Here is a 19,217-nt window from a genome sequence, read left to right as displayed (position 1 = left end):
CCCAGACAAGCCCCCAGCCAAGACGACGGGTTGGAAGCTTGACGAGACGGTCGTCGTCTGTGCCCGAAAGGGTACGGGCGGCCTAAGCCTGATTTTCGATCAGGACGGGGACCCAGGGTTGAGACCCACCACAGCGATAACTTGGCCAAGACAAGTTCGAGGCTCCCAACGCTGGGCCTCCCTCGAGGCCCCCACCCAAGATGGCGGGTCGGGAATCTTGACTAGACGGTCGTCGTCTGCGCTTGAAAGAGAGACGGGTGGCCTGAGCCTGATTTCCGGTCTGGACGTTGCGGTTGAGGGCCCCAGGATTAAGGTCCAACATGGGGACAGCACGGCCGAAGAAAACGGCTCAGGCGACAACCTATGGTTCCAAACCATTTGCTTCATCTGCCCAATCAAGGACTTTCCAACAACAACCACGGAAAAACGGCGCTCGAATCACACCTACGTAAGTTTGTATATGCTATTCGATGTAGGCGTAGAAAGTCGTATCTAATAATAATACAGGCTACTTGAACTCGGCCAAGACTGAGTTTGTATTATTAGAGTAGTTCTCCAAGAGTCCAAACTTTGATGCAATTAAAATTGCAATGCAATATAGAGTTGCTTATGCAGTGAGTATATTTGAAATGATTCTTATAGTTTTGATTCAGTTTAACGTTATCTTACAGCCTATTGTCGTTGACTGAGCGAGTATGTTTGGTGTAGCTTTCCAAGCATGCAATCTTCAATGCGATAACATGATATAACGTTGACTTGCTGACTAAGTGAACTCTGTGCGCTCAAACTTTATCGCTGCAATATATTGCATTACAATGTGGTATTGTTGACTTAGTAAATTATTAAATCGGAATTATTTTCAAGCATATAAACTCCGAAGTAATGAAAAATTTGTAATAGTCATTATTTTATTGTATTAAAGTAATTACAATCGAGGTAGTTCCCCGAGCGAATAAACTCTAATACATTAAAATGTGTATTGCAATTGACAAAGTAAACACAGTTAGAATTATATAATTCGAGCGTATGCACTTGATAAAGTGAAACGTTGTGGTAAAGCGTTTTGAAGTGAATACAATCGGGATAGTTCCCCGAATGTATTAATTTTGATAAAATAAATGTGTACTTGCATACGAAGTGAATATGTTAAAATCGTATGAACTTTGAAGTAATGAAGCCTTGTCGTACAACAATATATTGTTGTATTCATCCGAGCGTGTTCATAATGATACACTAAATGTTTTATAGCAATGTGTAGTTACGGACTAAGCAATTACAATTGAAACAATTTTCAAGCGTATGATCTTCGAAATTAGGAAACCTTGTGGTACAATAATATAATAATGTTTTTATTGTTTTTAAGTGGGGTATATCCTCAAGCGTAGAAATTTAAATACAAAACGACAATGTTTCCTTACGTCAAAGTCTACCACTCTCATCACCAGTCATCATGATCATGATGCACTATTCAAACTTCCGAGCTTCTCTTTATGTCCGAAGAGCAATCAAGAATTATGTGGACATACACTTTAATCGATACATACCCTTCACGCACTATTTTTGCCTGCTTATATGTTGTTTACGGTGTGTTAAGCAATACCAGGTGCTTTGTGGCAATGAATGCTTGATTTGTTCTCGTTATGAAGTGTTTGACTGCTTCTTAGTAAAAAAAACTCTATCGCGTCCTGATGATACTAGTCGCAATGGATGAAATTTCTTGATTATTCGAAATGCAGCATTGAGCATGTTAGAATTTTCAACTAATATCTGAGACTTGTTGGATCTCTATGGATCTAATTTTTCTTGATACATTCTCAAAGTAAACTAAGCAGCAATGCCATGCTATATTCTGCTTTGACAGAAGCCAGTAAAAAGTTACAATATATCTACGATGATGCTAGGATGTTACGACTACCGACTTACATGCGTTTGCGCCGCGCCTTAGTCGTCTGCGTTGCGTCAATCTGATCGAGGTGAGGCAGTAACTCTTCCACTTTCTTACGATACTCGAAATCTTGAGCGACTGGATTACGCTCAAGGTATAGTGTGCGTAGTCCTGCGAGTGGAGAAAGATGCTCAATATCGGTAAATGTTGCGATTTGGTTATCATTCAGCCATAAGTCCTCGAGTTGCAAAAGCGGTGCCAGCGTTACCGGGATATTAGCTATGCGATTTCCAGCCAGATCCATCGTTGTAAGCTTTGTCTGTCCATGCAAGTACACGAAATACTTATCAAAGCACTCACTTCGCTAATTTCATAAATAATATTCGTACCAAACGCTCAATGTTTTCAATCAATTCAATTCCATTGTGACTGAGGTAGAGTTCCTCTAGCGCAATGTTATTTTCGAAGCCAGTCATCTTCACAATGCGATTGCTCTGTACACTGATGATTCTCAGCTTGGCCAATTTCTCCAATCCTTGAATAGCAGTAATTTTGTTTTTGCCAAGCCACAACTCTTTTAGTTCTGTCAAACCATCAAGTCCCTCAATGTTTCGCAGCCTATTTGCTCCTAGATCCAATTTTCGTAAAGTCATCAAATTGTCGATGCCTGAGATCTTCGTGAGCTTATTGTTGGCTATATAAAGCTCTTCAAGTTTTGTAAGATGAGTCAAGTCAGGGATCACGCGGATCTCATTAAATGACAAATCCAGCACCTTTAAATTAACGAGATCTTGCACTCCTTCGATCTTCTGAATTTGATTGTCATACAGCTCTAAGTGCTCCAGCTGAACTAAAGGTGCCACACTTGTCATCGACCGCAGTAAATTCGATCGTATGTGCAGCTTCAGCAGATTTTGTAAATTCTCCAGCCCATCCAGGTCGGTAACCTTCACTCCAGCAGTACCAACGTAATATAACTCGTCATCTTGCACATCGCTGAAGTCCATGCAACTTGAAAGTGTCACTTTTTCCCTTTCTTGACATTCTCCGTCATTGCATTCAATGTTTTTCTCCTGTTTCTGCTGATTGCGTGCTTCCACTGCCGCCTGCAGCGCGTCTGTATTCACACGCTTAGCCAGTGTGCCTTCATTTTGCGTCATTTCTAGAATGAGCCAACCGGTTACAGATAGAAAAAAACCGGTTTCTACTATTGTGATAAATCGGTACAATTTCCGAGTAACAGCTCGATCATGGAGGGAATGCTCAACTACTTTGTGCCTGAAGACGGAGACACGTCTGACCATTTGAACGTTGTACCATTACCACGTGTTGAACAGCTACGCCTCTTACATGTCAAGAAGGTGCAGTTATATACTTTGAGTACTTTGAGTCAAAAGACCTTATCAACATAATATTTGCTTTTGGTAGAGCTTTCCGTTGCCTGGAGACTTCCACTTTCGTTTTAAAACAGCGTTTGAGGGGACTTACGGTACGATTTAGTGTTTGGTGTCATCAGTGATAAACATCGGGTGTAACATGTAGAATTATCTAGTATGGCTTGATGTGGTGAACGACGCAGACCCCGTACCAGACTTTAATGGCCTCGTCATCTCGAAGATTTCCAGAGTGCAGCGCGAAAGTTTGATCCGTAAACCTGAGCGCACAGAAACTTCTGAGGCTCAACGTGAGGCGACCGATTTAATCGAGACGTCCGAAGCTCCCTCTTCTCCAAGTACGGGCATTACTTGCTGGCGATTTATAAGGTGTAAGCTTTTAATGTATAATTTTGCACATCAATTCCAACAGCCAAGCGTGAGGACCCCAAACCTGTACAAAAGGCTTTCAATAACGATCTAGTTGGACTGGTGGGTGCACCTTAAATCGGCAACAATGGTTATTTTCATGACAGTTGAATGTTTACGTCTATACAGATGACGGACCCGGTGCCATCATCACTTCCTCAGACTCCATCAGCCCCTTCGCCAACTCCACCGGTTTGATATATGCTTTGTTTTCAATCTAAGAATTGCCAATCTCTAATTGTATGTCCAATTCCATGCCAACCAGAATACAAACTCTGCTCCGCCTCAAACTGCGCGTGATCCCTTCGATGTCTTTGCTGGTAATCATGCCACCCCCATGAGGCCTGCACCTATCTCAGCCAACATGGCAGCTACAAGTGTACCCCGAGGCTTATCGCCAACTACCATGGGAAATCACGGTGGAGCTTACGGTGGTCAGGTAGGCTTTAATCCTATGGGCTCTGGCAGTCCCTCGCCGATGGCACCTCGAGGTCCCAGTGGAATGAACATCAGTCAGATGCACATGGGCATAGTTCAGCCACAAGGTGGCATGCAGCAACAACAACAACAGCAACAGAATAGCTTTCAGGGTCTTCAGTGGCAAGGCATGGGGCAGCAACCTCAGCAGCGAAATCCAAATCAAAGGTGGTAATCACATTGGATGCAAGCTCATGTTGCACCGAATTGCTTGTAATCAATCTATAAACTTTGATAGCACACATACTGAATGCACTCAATGACCTGTTTGAACTACCATATGAGATAAATCCTGAGAAATATAATATGTTGAAAAAGACTCTCATTTCATATAGAAGCAGATATCTTGAAGTTTCAACAGTCACATCGTGCACCATGTCAGTCGAGCCCTCACGCTACGGCCCCGACTTTCACTGCATCACTGTTTCACGTGATGTCTTTGAAGTGCGCTCCTACTATACAAATTTGCGTCCTGTAGGTGGTGGATCATACGGCATTGTATGCTCTGCCGAAGACACGGTACTTTAACATATTGCACACACATAGCATTGTTGTTTTTCAATCTAATTTCTACAATTATTTGTACAAGCTGCGTGGACGAAAAGTCGCCATCAAGAAGATCACTGACGTGTTTGATGATCTCACAGATGCCAAGCGCATCTTGCGCGAAATGAAGCTGCTTCGACACCTTGGGATACACGAAAATATCATTAACGTACGAAATATCGAAAAGTCACTAGAAATTTTCTATTGACAAAGTGCTGCGCAACTTGTACTCAGATTCTGGACGTTATTTTGATTCCACCTAATGTCATGGACTTTGACGACATCTACATCGTCACTGACCTCATGGAAAGCGATCTCGAACGGATCATAAGTTCTTCACAGCCACTTTCAGACGCACATTTTCAGTATTTCTTATACCAAATCTTGCGTGGTATGAAATTTGTGCACTCGGGAAATGTCTTGCATCGTGACCTCAAGCCATCAAATCTGCTCGTGAATTCAAATTGTGATTTGTCCATTTGTGATTTTGGATTGGCACGAGGAGTGGAGACAGCACACAATGAGGATCTCACTGAGTATGTTGTTACACGCTGGTACCGAGCACCAGAACTTCTTACAGACTGTCAAAACTACAACGACGCAGTTGATGTTTGGGCAATTGGATGCATTTTTGCCGAAATGCTACGTCGTCGACCATTCTTCACAGGCCGGGATCCCTCGGATCAACTGCATATGATAATTCGTGTGCTTGGATCACCTACTGAAGAGGAAATGGCTTTTGTACCACATGAAGCTGCCAAACGTGCGATCCTGCAGCACGGATTCTATCCAAAGGTAATCAATTTCGACATTTCTGTGTTTGGCTTAACCTTTTCTTTGATATTGTCATTCCTTTACTTCCTCTTCAGCGTCCATTGATGGAATTCTTTCCGGATGCCAATCCACTGGCGGTGGATTTGCTTTCTCAAATGCTAAAATTCAACCCAGCCGAACGCATTTCTGTTATGCAGGCTTTGGCACATCCGTACTTGGCACAGCTTCAAAACCCTGTACGAGAAAATTCAGACTTGCACCTTATAATGATCGAATTTGTCTGATATTTGTCACTGATTCGCGTGTAAATAGGCCGACGAGCCAGTGTGCTCTGCACCTTTCAACTTTGATTTCGAGCGCGAGTCATTAGTTTTGGGCGTCGAAATGCCCAAGACGGAGTTACAGCGTCTAGTTTTTCAGGAATGCATGTCGATCCACCAAATGGAAGGACACCATATGCAGTAATAGTTGGTCGAACTCTGACCTTACTTGTATAGGCTGAACGAAAGCCTTTCAACAAAAGGAAATCAGAGTAGCAAATACAGCGCAGCAATGCGCTAATTATACAAAACAGCTGCGCGTAAGGGTTATTCAAGTGCCAACAGGACTTCTGGGGATCAGGCAGCTTGTTTTATGGTGGAAAATATAATATGGATTCATTGCTTGCTCAGACTTATGATTGCCAGCCATCACCCTTGAAGTGCAACCCGAGCAGCCCTCCGTTAAAGACTATCGATCGTGCTAGCGGATCTGACGACAAGATAATTTTAAATCTTACGTTAGATGTCGCTCTATTGTGTTTGAGATAAAATGATAGAGATTGGAATAGAGATAATGACTATCTACATCGATATAATCTACTTGCATAGCGCTTACGTGCAACTTTGTCTTCACTTTAGTCTTGACTGTACATATGCACTTATGTCGTATGAGCATTATCGATAAATGGATTTTATGCTGTTTCTTAAAGCTTGGGCGCAGCTTGTGCGATCGTAATGTAACAAGTATGAAAGCACGCCATATTTTGCACCCTTCCTTTAGATCTAACAACATTGAACATCTGCAACATTCCTTGGCCCCGGCAATGCCCTGGTCAGAAAGTCACCAAGTCGGACAGATTGTATGCTGGAAATTGCAACAGTGTCGCCGTGCACCTTGTACAGAGAAAGACTTGACTCAAAGAGCCCGAGTAAACAAACGCACAGAGTTGGGTATGTGCGCTCTACCAAGTAGCGGAACGAGGGGCATGTGAAGTATCAAGTTATCCAAGCTGTCTTGCTATTTCAATAGTGACATATAGGCAGGAATAATTGGTTTTCAACTAATCCTTATTCGATACGTTCAACCAGAACTGATAGCGAACCTATATTGTTTGATGTGAGGCATACACCTCGATTTTCCTTGAAGTACATTGTGTAATGCGCAATTGTACATCATTGTTTTTGCACTATCAGGAAGTGTAAAGTTCATGTATAGCTCTCTATCAAGATTTGACTCACACTGGGGTCCACAGTTCTTTTGTCATTTCAAAAAATTGCGCTCAAGTGAACGATTAGAAAAAACACTGTGCACGAGTTTCAACTTGACTCTCCGTACTTTACACTGTCTGTTCCTAAGAGCATCCAAACGTCAGGATTCCATTCCCGGTGCCGCATTACACCGCTTGCACCCGCTGTGAAACTTAATGACAAGCTCGTAAATGATGAGCTGGATCTGGAACGAAATTGGTCAGTTCTCTCTCGCAAGCGCAGGAAATCATCACGTTGTGGCTATGTTATCAAGCAACCAGAAATTTCTCGCCGCGCTAGGATTGGCTCTTTTAAACAGTGCGTACAAGCCCTATGCTCACACCAAGAGCGAAATGAGCGCTAGTTTCTTCGCTGGAACTATTTGCTCTCAGCTTCCATAATTGCTCACGAGAACCGACTGCACCAAGAATAGCAGCAATAAGGAAGACCAAAATTCGCCACTATAATATAGGAAGGGTACAGAATTTCTGCGATTGCGGATGAGTATCATACTGTATTTGCACATTGCGCGCTGTGTGAGAAAACTCGTTTTTAATTCTTCTCATAAGTTGCTGACCCAGTTTAGTGAGGCGGTAAATCAGCTTGAGCATTATTTAGTGCTTGACTTTGCGATAAACACGTGAACCGGTGAGCAAGCTGGACCCACCACCTTGGCTTATTACTGTAGCCAGCACCGCTCGCCTCAATGAGGCAGCGGTTACAATTACAAATTAAATGTCGAAGGAACGAAAGATCGAGTTTCACGCGCCAGTAAGAAGCGCACTGGATGGGGGACCCTGCTTAATTTTCCAATGATAAAAAGTCAGCGTTTGTACTGAGATCGTAAGCGGCAAGAACAACAGTATAATCTTGTCGAAGTGTGACCTTAGACTCCCATAGTTATTAGACTGAGGGAACCCTTTCACTTCATCCAAAACTTGTATCAACGACCCCTGTGTACCCTCCAGTCCACCAGACAATATTGCTTATCGTGTGGCGTCGGCAAAGATCGTCCTCCAATGACTCACCCTCGTTTGCTTATTAGTTGTGGCGGCACATTGACCTATAAGTTTCGGGTTTCTAGGTCAGATATTAGATGTGCTAATTATCTTTTTCATACAGCTAGGAAATCCAGTATACTCGCGGTATATTGCTCCACTAGAGCGGAAGGTACCTCAGCTCCAGGGTTTGGTTGGCGCTGCTTCGTCCAGAACATACTGCTTCACATTTGACAGTCTTATATGACCGACTTCGTGATGTAACATCAGCAAGCCAACTTAAAACACATAATGCATTTGCATTCTCATTAAGATTTGAGAAGTATTACTCAGCCCCTTCTTGTTGCGGGCGTGTACAGTGTAGGCATTTCATCGTTTTATAGATGCATATGGGAATAATTAGCCAGGGCTGCAAACGACGCTTACTTCAGCTCATATTCGTGGGTCTTTCACACGCTGCTGTCATCGGCGTGTTTTGATATACCAATGTGGCTCAAACTAACAGCGTCGTGCACTTAACCCATGCCGTACAATCTCATTGTAATATAATCCTGTATCTGCTATGAAGTTTTGCTGGGCCGATATTAATGAGCTGAATCATATCGACCTGTCCTCCCTGTCAGACCGTGAAAACTACGTACTGGCGTCAATAGAGGCCAAGGGCAAAGTCATCATTTGCAAAAATGGAAGAAAGTATAAAAATGCATGCGCTATGGTATCCAGCGCAGACCGATAAGTGCTCACCGCTCATACGCTTACGAAAATGCTTCCCGAATGCGCTAAGTCTGATTAAGTGTCTGCTTGCAGTCCGCGATTGACATGTACAATCTGGTGCCTAGGATCTTAGACAAATCTCGCCATGATTTCCATGTAAAGCGTGGTTACGTACTAACGCAATGACCACGGCAATCCATGTTGGCGGAAAACTTTGCCGAGAAGCAGCTAGACTGTATCAAACCCTGTAACGGTAGAGCTGATAGCAGCCGAATTAGACATTTTTAAATTGACAACATATCAATACGTCTTTTGAAAGGCTGGACGGTTTTTTCATAATAATGGGCTAGCAACACCTAGCCGAAACCGACGAATGGTTCAAACGCATCGATGCGTGGGGCGATGATGAATCGATCCGTTAACCCGAATCGCACGCATATACTTGTGCAAATCGGCCGCCAGATCATTGCGCTTTCCTCTCTCATCATCTGAGGTAGGTGCTTGAAGGGATAGCATTTGTCTCGAGAACTTGGGTTCTTCACCCATGATGTAACAATACACCTTGATTGTTGAGCTATAACACAGCAGGTCCTGAAATTTATTAATCGTTGCAGACATTCCACCGAGCGCTTTAATTAAGCGGAAAATGAGTCCTAATACTACTTTCTTCCCCTTCCTTTCAGCAACGCTACAACTGTTATGCCTGATCCATACGCTATGCTAAACGCCTAATAAATTGGCAACGTCGCGATACCAAAATGCGACAATTCATTGTTGGGAGGTAGGGAAGTGCATTACCACCACGATGTAATGTCGACCAGATTTATACTTCACATCGAGTGTTTACTCGACATTTGAGTATAATTATCGTTTCACTCTCTGTGGGAGAAGTTGTGACAAAGTCGCTGTACGCAACGATGTAAGATCTGTTCATTACAAATGGATCAGAACACACTTCATTGCCGATGGCTTTTTGTCGTGGAATACAGGGTTGATCTTATAAGCCGACAAGATCGAAAATTGATCACGCGTTCACGTTAATAAGCATCCACTCGGCATAAAGCACAGCCTAATGAAATGATAAAGCGTCACCGATAACATGAAATAGCCAATACAAATTCGTAAAAAGCCAAAAACGGGGAACACGTGATCTCTTATCTCACAGCTTATTCAATCGAGAATTCTGCTGTACGTCAGCACAATTAGAGAACATATCAGCATATGAGACTGTTTTTTTACGATTCCTTTAGAAATGAGGCACTGGCCGATCTCCTCCGATCTTAACTTTGCCGAACCTGTCCGCAGATCATGTTCGCCGATACAGAATGCCATTTGCATAATTTCGTCGGTGCCAAGGACACACCTGTCTACAGCGATAAACAGCCTACTAAAGCGCATACAGCTCATACGTGTTTAACGTGGTTCACATTCAACATCCCATACTATGAACGACTATGGATTAATCATAAAACAAGGTTTGTGCATCAGACGACGTGGACTCAATAGTTTCCCGTCATTAGATTATTGAAGGTCACCGGCTCGCTAGATATCTCTGTATTTACACAGCAACTTTGAAAGCATACCGCTTGGAGTCATCACCACAGTGAATAGTGAAGCCTGTCTCTCATAAACAAGAAATAAATGCTATTGCTTAGATTAGGTAGCCGAAAATAGCACAGCCGGTCATTTTGATCTACAGATCATCTTTATTTAAAATTGCTATTTGATGAGCGCTGAAATCGTGGCTGTATTAGCTTGCTATGAAGATGCACACACTTCCACTTAACAATAGCATTTCCAGCCAAAAGCCGCCGCCGAGTACGGAGATTCACTCTCCCACTAAATTCGTTTTGCGCTGAGCTCGAAAGGAATCGTCCTAGGCGTCATATGACTCCCGTGATTATGGCCATAGTCATGCAGCGCAACATTGGTCACAGCTTTGAAGTCAATTTTATGACACACTTCCTTATCCAAGTATAGCTAGTGTTATGGGTCTCTTGGCACTACGTCGTATCCTTCATTCAACAAAGAATAAAAGAGCCCACACAAATCTCACGAACGGCTGTTCCTATTTTTGCACTGACTACTCTGCCATTGTTTTTAATGTTTAATTGATAAATGAAAAATGACATATCGGCTCTCCTCCTGTACCAAGCGTTCCCGTTCAGTAAATTTAGCGCCTTGGATTCCTTCCAAAACCTCCCCAACGGATGTATTCTCTCGCTTAGCTAGAGTTTCGCCCAACGTCAGTGAAGGCAATTGTATAGTAAACAACATCAATCACTCAATCCACGAGCAAATAATATATCTCGGCTCAATCTTGTAAAGCGTTTCTAAGACGCACAGTCAACGTGTCACCTTTATGCTAACTCAGCAAACCGTAAAATTGTGAGTAGTGTAAGTCATCCGTAACTGCGTCAAATTTGGCTCATCTAAATGCAGCCTACAGTCACTCATCACTTATAGCGGCTTTGGCACGAGAGGCTGCGGTTCTCAGTTGTATCTTCTCACCGACAGCATTGACACTGGAGACTCACATTTCTCAGCTGAAACTGAGGTACCTACTCAAAATACAACAAAAAATTGTTCTTTCTGTCTAGACAAATATTCAATCGAGAATGCGATAAACAATTGCTATACTTTTTCTTGTGCGGAGACCGCTGCTCACTACCGCCTCTCTCTTTCAGACCCCTCCATGAACTTGGCGATTTCATTGCTTGACAATTGATATAATTCCATGCCTTTCACAAAATTATCGCAGATTCGTACCCCCACAACGAGGTGTTCAGCTTCTTGGTAGAGTAAGATATAACTGACCAAAGCTCTGCCAAAGGAGAAGTGCGTAACATCTATTTCCTTTGACTACCTGTCGATTTGTGGCTATTGGTTCATGCCGTACAAGTCAATCATAGGACGAGATTGCACCTTAAACCAGCTCCCCGAACGAAACGGCGATTAACCCTTTCAAAGATATACAAGATCCTTTGGCAATTCCATGGATGCCCCCGTCGCAAGCCGCGCGGTTCTCGTGTCTATATTTTGCATCATCAAAGCTCCCACAAGCCGTCCACTGCTTCTGACAATCGCGTATTGCACGTAACTGCACATACTTCTGAATCTATCAAGACTTTTCGCTATAACGTAATCCTGGAAAGCTGATGTCTGCAGCCAAGAAGCCTGAGTTATGAACCAATCTTCGATTCACTTTATTCACGGCTGGTCCCATTGACCACGTCTCTAGAGTGAATATTAGGGATCAATTCTTATCTAGAGAGTCGCCTCGCGCCTACTAAAACCCGACGTTCCACCACGAGAGACTTCTCAGCTGTCCATCGAGAAAACCCGGCCCTTAGTGCTTTTCGGCCGAGAAAGAAGTGACACTAATACTGAAATACCGCGAATGAATTGTCTGTGAGTTCCACGAAGCTTCTTTGCAGCCATGGTACTTTTCTCTCTTTCTCCTCAGTATGGCTAGAGTCTATCGTCTCAGGCGTACTCACATATATTTTACCTCCCTTCTACCGATCAACGTTTGCAGCGCAAAGTCGTTTTTCGCTGGTCACAGCATCTCTGCTTAGGAGATCTGCTTAGAAACAGATCGCGCATCCTCCACTCGGAAACGCTCCTTGAGAGTGTCAAGCGTGACAGATTTCAATAGAAAGTTTGACGCTATTGCAGCGATGATAAAATTCTAGACATCATCTAGTAATTCGCACTCCATTTTGCTGAGCACGGTAAAGCGGAATTTGGAACGTTTATAGTAAGTTATTTCAGTGCCTTTGCCATCTCGATTAGATACTTTCCATACCAGATATGCCTCTTATACAGTAAAATTGCGCGTAGATGTCTATTCTCGCGCACGGTCACTAAGCTCTAGAACAATCAGTGTGCCGCGCTGCTGCTTCATATAAGACATGACAAATTAAGGAGAAATATCAAATCATCCGGAGGGATCGATTTTGTTTGTTCCTGTCTTTTATAGATCGCAAAACCGGTCGAGAATTGGGAGCCAGTTGTACTCCGACCGGGGCCTATATTGTAACGGGGTTTGAAATGCCCTGGTAGGAAGAGTGTGGGTCACACGATGGTGTGGGTTACACACGATGGTGTGACCATACGTTGGTGTCGCTACACTTAAAAAAAGTCAGCACGTGGCTGGAACAGCCAGTAGTTCTACATTTAATTAGGATTTACTATATAAATAGTAAAAGCTATAGATTAAGATATAAGCGGCTTTGCCTAAAATTAAATCGAGAAATACAGCTTACGTCTTAGACGGAAGAGTTAATTAGCCTTGGGTTAAGGTTGTAGTTACTCTGGAGTAAGTGGATTGTGATCCGTTACACTCGTATTGATTCTAAGTATAAAACGAAGGTCACTTCAGACTAGGTCGTTGGGTAAACGACTAGTGCAAAAATGAAGTTACCGTAACCTTGCATAGTAAAAGCTTCGACTCGAAGAGATCACGTAAGTAGTACACAATGTATAATTTTTTCTTCTTCAATACAGGGGCGTAACCTAGCAAAAAAATTGTTGGTTGTTTACATTTACGTGGTATAAAACGTGACATGTATTTGAGTATGATTTTAGTAAGCCTACACCAAATAGTTATGAGTTACCAATTTACAACACTGACGTCTTTTGCATTCTGTAGCGTGAGGCTTGATCCCCACGCGTTTCGTGGGCCACTACGAAATAACCGTGCCCTCGACAGTATCAATTGTTTGGATAACTAATTTGCAAATTAGTGTAATTTTATGTTGACACTAGAACGGTACGTCCCCGTTTCAAAGGTTGCAGAAATGTACAAATCTAAAAAAAGCATAAGCAAATATGATTTACCCAGTAAATGTCAGTTAAACTGCTAGCGGTAAGAATATAGCAAAGTTGATCCTTGGTTTGCTGGTCACCATAGTTCCTGGCCAGGATCTCTTCGTAACAGCAAAATCAGGATTAAAGGATTCAAAACAGATGTATTCGCCGCTGACAACCTACAGAGAGATAGTCAGACAATGGTCGATTGCGTAGTAGTAAATTATTTGCGTCAAGAACCGCGGTTAACGCAGTGCAAATTTCTACAAGCTTGTCTTACTCTTACGACTGATCTGATGAACCCTTAGTTTCTTTGATGCCCCAGTCTAGGTGGGGGAGAGATTGGTAATTCAAATCGACTCATTGATGTCTGCTATGCAACAGTTTGTGGCACGATTGATGATATTATCTCAATGAGGTTAGGTGTCATGTATCGAGTGCAATACACGACTAGTCAGTTCCAGGTTGATATATCGCACCGCAACGAGACTCTTGGAGCAGTTAATGACCTGCCATGACTGAGAATTCTAACGGAAGCCAGGCTCGGGAGGATCATACTGATCATGATGACGAGTGACCAAATCGCGCTCGAAATGGATAGTTGACCGACTGACTCGCTATTGTTAAAACCAGTTTTTATTGAAGCAGATGGTTTCGACAAACTTTACAATCGAATGGAAGCTTTAGATCTCTCTTCGGTAGCCTTAATGCCGTTCCTACTTAACGACTTGGTGCAACTTTGGAGAAAAACAGGACTGCCTAATCCGCAGCGCTCCCACTGCCGGACAAAACTTTAGCTTAGTTCAGATTTAAGGCTTGGCTGGCAGTCTTACCAGCAGCGTTATAAAGGAAGCGGGGATGTAGAACATGAGGTGAGGAGTGTCCAACTCGAGGTGCACGTCGCCATTTGCCCTTCGCGAAGTTGTGCTTAAGACGACGTTCCAGGCTGGAATTTGCTTTACTGAAGCTGGCTGTCAAAGCTGTGTCGTGATTAATGAGATGTAGCTACCTCATTCGGGGTACAAAACTCCTGCACAGTTTCACCAGCAATCTATACCTAGGTTATGGCTCACATGGAGAGTAAGGATTTATTTGACTGCTGTTGCTTCAAGAGCAAGCTTTACTTCTAAGAGTAGTGCAGAAATGAGCTTACTAAATGACTTCGAGAGCTTGTTTTCCTCTGTGTCTGGAACAAACATCGCACACATTATACTGTAGGAGCTTTGTTCATCGTAGTGAGACTATGGATGAGCTGACCCTAAGAGATGGTTGTCTGCAAAAGTATTTTCATGATGTTTTGCTTACAGACGAGTAAGATCAACCCGCTGGACCATGTCTATCTGGTTCGTAATGTGCTGGACGCTGTCGTAATAGAGGCATCAACATACTTTGAGCCTGAGAAAATGTGCCAGGATTACCTAATTTGCTCACAGGAGAGGCGAGGCGAGGCGTAACGCTGACGTCGTTTTGAAAGAACGGCTATTTGAGGAGAAACTATGACCGTTATCATCGGAGAACGTTTCATCAAAAAGGGCCTCTAAAGTCAACGGTCATGAGGTTTGCGCTATTCTCAGGGGAGAGCCGAGCTAAGATAGCGTAGTCAACAGACTACTCTCGATGCGAGAGATTCTTGTAGGAGCAAACACCTTACGGTGCAAGTACAGAGCATTGAGTTTTGCGAGTTTGCTTTAAGTGGGAAAATTGTGACTCACACCTGTAAGTACCGTATTATGATGTAAAAGCATATAAAATGTCAGCGACCACCGAATAGCACTGGTATTGATGGGATAACGCCTAAAACAAGCTCCACGGGGCAGATGGGTTGTTATCTTCACACCATATATTACATACGACTGTAGTTTTGTATATAGAAAACACAATGATGTTTAGTACTGGCTTAAATGTGACATAACTTCGAATATTCCAGCTTAATAATATCTGTACTGCGTCTAGGTGGGTCGCCTTAAGGTTCAACCATCAATCTTGTCAATATCAATGCTCTGATACTGATGAGCTTAGCTCGGGGCCGATAGGATCGTGGCAAACGAATCGGTTAGCCATTATTTCAATTGTTTTATCTAAAGGTACGTGAAATATTCGAGCTTGGCCTGAGCTCAAATTTTTTTGCTTTGCGAAATTTATTGTTTTCCAGACAACTTCAGCAGCAGATGCCCGTTCTCAAATTTTTAGCTTTAACAATCGAGTTTTTTTAAGCTCTAATTCGCTTTTGAATAGATTTTTTGCGGGCCAAAGCCTTTGTTTTTGACTTTGATTTTACGTCATCAACACAGCAGGTGCTGCTGACTCCAAATTCAAAAAAATTGCAAGATCCATCGCTGTCTCACCCAGCGCTCTGGATAAGTTTGTAAACGGCAGCGAGTTGTAGCGCTTAAGATTACTTTGCAGCGATGTGTAACACCACCCGAAAAGGCGACTAGCATGCTGCCCGACCTGGCAGCATCCGCATAGAGCGACGCAATGTTGGAATATTTCTGTCTCGTTCATAACGAATTTTGTGCCCAGCGATTTGCATGCATTTCGACGCTCGTTGGCGAACAAGACGTCCGAGTCTGTTTGAGCAGGCGACGCCGAGCGGATAGTGAGGCTGAGTTTGGTGCCGTATAATTGCTGGGGGGTACATATTTCCTAATCCCAAGAATGCAATTCCCGAAATGCATTTCATCGACAGTATTGTCACGCCGTCTCAAGTCGAATCGGATGTGTGCGCTTGCTATCGAAAAGACAAGACCATTAAGAGTGCTGGCGAAATTGGTATGGGCTGTCTTTTATCGAATAGGCACTCATTGATGTCGGACCAGATGAAGGGGTAGATAACAACGCGAAATGTGTCCAACCACGTTGTTACCAAACCTGGACGACTGTTTTTTTGCTGTTGCTATTAAGGTCCACTTCAACTGAGATCAACAAATGGCGCCGACACTTCGACATCACTATTTCGTCTGCGGTACCAAGTATGCAATACCAATGGTTGCGCTTTCTGCATTGAGAAGCGACACAGGTTGCGGTCAGATTAGGAGTCTGAATGTTTGTGTTGTCAAAAAAATCACAGCAGTGCACTTTCTCTCCCTTGGGCTGCACGAGCTGCTCACAGGTGTGTCTGGCCTAGCGAATCCAAGAGTAGCTCTTTTTCGAGTGGTGTGAAAGCCGAATGCGTCGGACAAGTCTCATCCGATGTCTCTGCACTCGCACGGCATCGGCGGAGATGAAGTCAAGACGTGTACAAGGTGCTGAAAACACCTTCGTCAAATTCCTATTCCCTTATCCGAAAACTTGCAATAATGTCTGGCGTCTGGGCTACTCCGCGATGCGCGTACGGTTCTGGTTTCTGTAACAGTCGAAACCACGCATCATTTATTGCGTTCGAAACAGGTGTAACTCTATTGAGTCGGAATAGCACTTGTTCTGCGCGTGTGCGCTCGCATTACGACTGTAGGAGCACTTCAGGAACATCATAAAGCCCTCACTCGTGCGCTCGACCAACGAGCGCAACCGAAAACCTTTCATTATATGCAATCGAAATTCACGTCGGGGACCAAGACACATCCCAAGACAGTTTGTTCGTATGGAATCTATGGGTCCGAATGGTTTTTTTGTTCGTCGGAAGCTATTTGTATAAATAAATGTCTAGTGCCTCCAAATTTCTTCTTAATCCTGTCCTTTTCGTTAATGTCCTACTGTTTCAGCATTAGCGGCTATATGTATTATTGAAATTACGCTAATACTTTTTAAATTGGCTTCGCCCGTGAATAAATTTGACTCTGTGATGGGAAATCGATGTATTAGTGATCGCTTGCTATCTCAGTGCTCTTTTCAGAAGATAACCGTCAAAACTTGCTTTCCCGGAGCAGAATGCACGTCATTCAACCCTGCAAGTTCTGGTCCCAATGTATGTAATGCGACAGCCGCAGCCACTAAACTGCTTTATTTTTTTGACGTATGCTGCATTGAGTAAATGAGATCAAATGCAAAATTCAATGTCATGTATAAGAGAACAGCTTATCCAATCACGAGCTTGATTCAAAGGATGATTAAGTAGACTTACTCTTGTCTCGCTGTCAGCGCTTACGGCTTGGAGCAATTCGCTAACAATATATTAGCTATTCATGATCGAGTAGGCCATCAATCCATTGCAAACGAGACTCAGGACGAAACTGCACGACCTGTATCGAATACTGGGGCAAAAGAGTCGCAATCTTCAAGCTTGCATTGCTACGAGTGTGCAGAATCGTCAGTTGTTGATTCAAGCCGAGGGCAAGTAAGTATTTGCGCGAGCAGTGACATAAGCCGACACATTGGCAGCGCAGCAAGATTTCCAAAGAGGTACTCTATTTGTGCGTCACTACATCTTGAGTTTTCTTCGTGTAAACAAAGCTAATAATGTTTCGATTTTGACCGGAGTGGAGGCAGCTGAAGTGTGATAAGTGTCTTAGGTATCTCAAATAGATGTAAATTAAATAATGAGCATACATCAATTTTATTGACGCGTTCTCTGCGTTATAATAGCTGTTCACTTTAATACAATAAAATAATGTATTACAATGTTTCATTACTTCGGAGTTTATATGAGATGTTGCTATGCTGCACAGAGCGTCGTTCGCTTTGCGCTCAAGTATAGAAGGCCATGTCTGGTTGGCATGTGTACGAATTTACGGTGTAAGAATACGCTGCGTGAAAATCAAAATTGGAATGAAGTCTTGATTGCGAATTACATATACAAGAAATCATGACCACCACTCGAGTCATGCCAACGCGACAAAAAGAGAGATGGCTGGAACATGCATACAATACATTTAGAATTCTGGCGACCCGTGACGCTACATTCGAATGTTTTGTTGTAAATGTGATGTGTAATCTCGTGTGAATCACAATAAATGTGAGGGTCGTCGAAGCAAATGGCAATTCAATCGCATAAAGTAAGAACTGAGCTCATAACCGGCTTGATACCAAGCCGACCTCAGATCCTTGTACGCAGATCAGCTTAATACGGTTTCAACGAAACACGCCAGACAGATATAGATCAGAAATTACACATACGATCATTCCCTTTTTCAATGTTTGAGTGTACATCAATGTTTTTTGTTTACTGGCTTGAAAAGCTAGAGTCATCGCATTACATGTTCCACCACTCATATCTACACAAAATCTGGAAAATTTATCGTTGCGAACATTTGAATCTGTTTGGGTAGGCACTCACGGACTTCCGCGTTAACATTGGGCGTGATTACCAGGATAAAATATCGCTTTTACGCGCTGATTCTGGATCGACGTTCTGCATGCGCAATGTAATTGCTAATCTGTTGACTGTAACAGTGTCATCCATTAGGTAGGTCAATGACACCTGCCTCTGGATCACGTAGGATGTGTGGCTTTGAAAAATTATAATTCTGTTTCGAAACATGACGTAATCTAACATATCATAGTCAAGCGTAATCTAGCATATCATAGTCAAGCCTATAGTCAAGCGTAATCTAACATATCATAGGTTGACTATAGTCAACCTATGATTTGTTAGCTTACGCTTGACTATGATATGTTAGATTACGTCATGTTTCGTTGTGGTTCTAAGTGTGCGAGGTAGTTCTTGAAGGTGCCTGCTTGTAATTCATTTGTGTTTCACACCACACCGCTTTTTAGATCTTTAGACCTTAGTCGGCGCTTACAAGACCAAACGCTACACAGG

General features: G+C 43.0%; 5 protein-coding genes across 5 annotated transcripts; 3 read left to right on the top strand and 2 right to left on the bottom strand.

Moving 5' to 3' along the window:
- Window positions 1-1,842: 1,842 nt before the first annotated feature.
- PHALS_02616 (Protein phosphatase 1, regulatory subunit, and related proteins) lies at window positions 1,843-3,045 on the bottom strand (the record flags this gene model as incomplete). The annotated part of the gene is made up of 3 exons (XM_024717031.1): window positions 1,843-1,849; window positions 1,924-2,204; window positions 2,275-3,045. 3 exons carry the CDS (start codon window positions 3,043-3,045, stop codon window positions 1,843-1,845), a joined length of 1,059 nt encoding a protein of 352 aa, XP_024582570.1.
- Window positions 3,046-3,135: 90 nt separating this feature from the next.
- PHALS_02615 (apicomplexan specific region near n-terminus) lies at window positions 3,136-4,427 on the top strand (the record flags this gene model as incomplete). The annotated part of the gene is made up of 8 exons (XM_024717030.1): window positions 3,136-3,246; window positions 3,314-3,374; window positions 3,438-3,617; window positions 3,692-3,750; window positions 3,817-3,879; window positions 3,953-4,219; window positions 4,286-4,332; window positions 4,403-4,427. The coding sequence occupies 8 exons, from the start codon at window positions 3,136-3,138 to the stop codon at window positions 4,425-4,427; spliced, it is 813 nt and encodes a 270-aa protein (XP_024582569.1).
- Window positions 4,428-4,539: 112 nt separating this feature from the next.
- Window positions 4,540-5,949, top strand: PHALS_02614 (cmgc mapk protein kinase; the record flags this gene model as incomplete). The annotated part of the gene is made up of 5 exons (XM_024717029.1): window positions 4,540-4,683; window positions 4,754-4,879; window positions 4,945-5,505; window positions 5,580-5,720; window positions 5,797-5,949. The coding sequence occupies 5 exons, from the start codon at window positions 4,540-4,542 to the stop codon at window positions 5,947-5,949; spliced, it is 1,125 nt and encodes a 374-aa protein (XP_024582568.1).
- A 1,237-nt stretch (window positions 5,950-7,186) lies between these two features.
- Window positions 7,187-7,425, top strand: PHALS_02613 (uncharacterized protein; the record flags this gene model as incomplete). The annotated part of the gene is made up of 2 exons (XM_024717028.1): window positions 7,187-7,310; window positions 7,385-7,425. 2 exons carry the CDS (start codon window positions 7,187-7,189, stop codon window positions 7,423-7,425), a joined length of 165 nt encoding a protein of 54 aa, XP_024582567.1.
- Window positions 7,426-12,278: 4,853 nt separating this feature from the next.
- PHALS_02612 (uncharacterized protein) lies at window positions 12,279-12,620 on the bottom strand (the record flags this gene model as incomplete). Its single annotated transcript, XM_024717027.1, has 2 exons — window positions 12,279-12,373; window positions 12,566-12,620. 2 exons carry the CDS (start codon window positions 12,618-12,620, stop codon window positions 12,279-12,281), a joined length of 150 nt encoding a protein of 49 aa, XP_024582566.1.
- Window positions 12,621-19,217: the final 6,597 nt, after the last annotated feature.

Source organism: Plasmopara halstedii (assembly GCF_900000015.1).
Source record: "Plasmopara halstedii genome assembly, contig: Scaffold_2061, whole genome shotgun sequence".
In the NCBI taxonomy this organism is placed as follows: domain Eukaryota; phylum Oomycota; class Peronosporomycetes; order Peronosporales; family Peronosporaceae; genus Plasmopara; species Plasmopara halstedii.
Note: the sequence above shows the minus strand (reverse complement) of the source record. Positions and strands in the feature narration are given on the sequence as shown.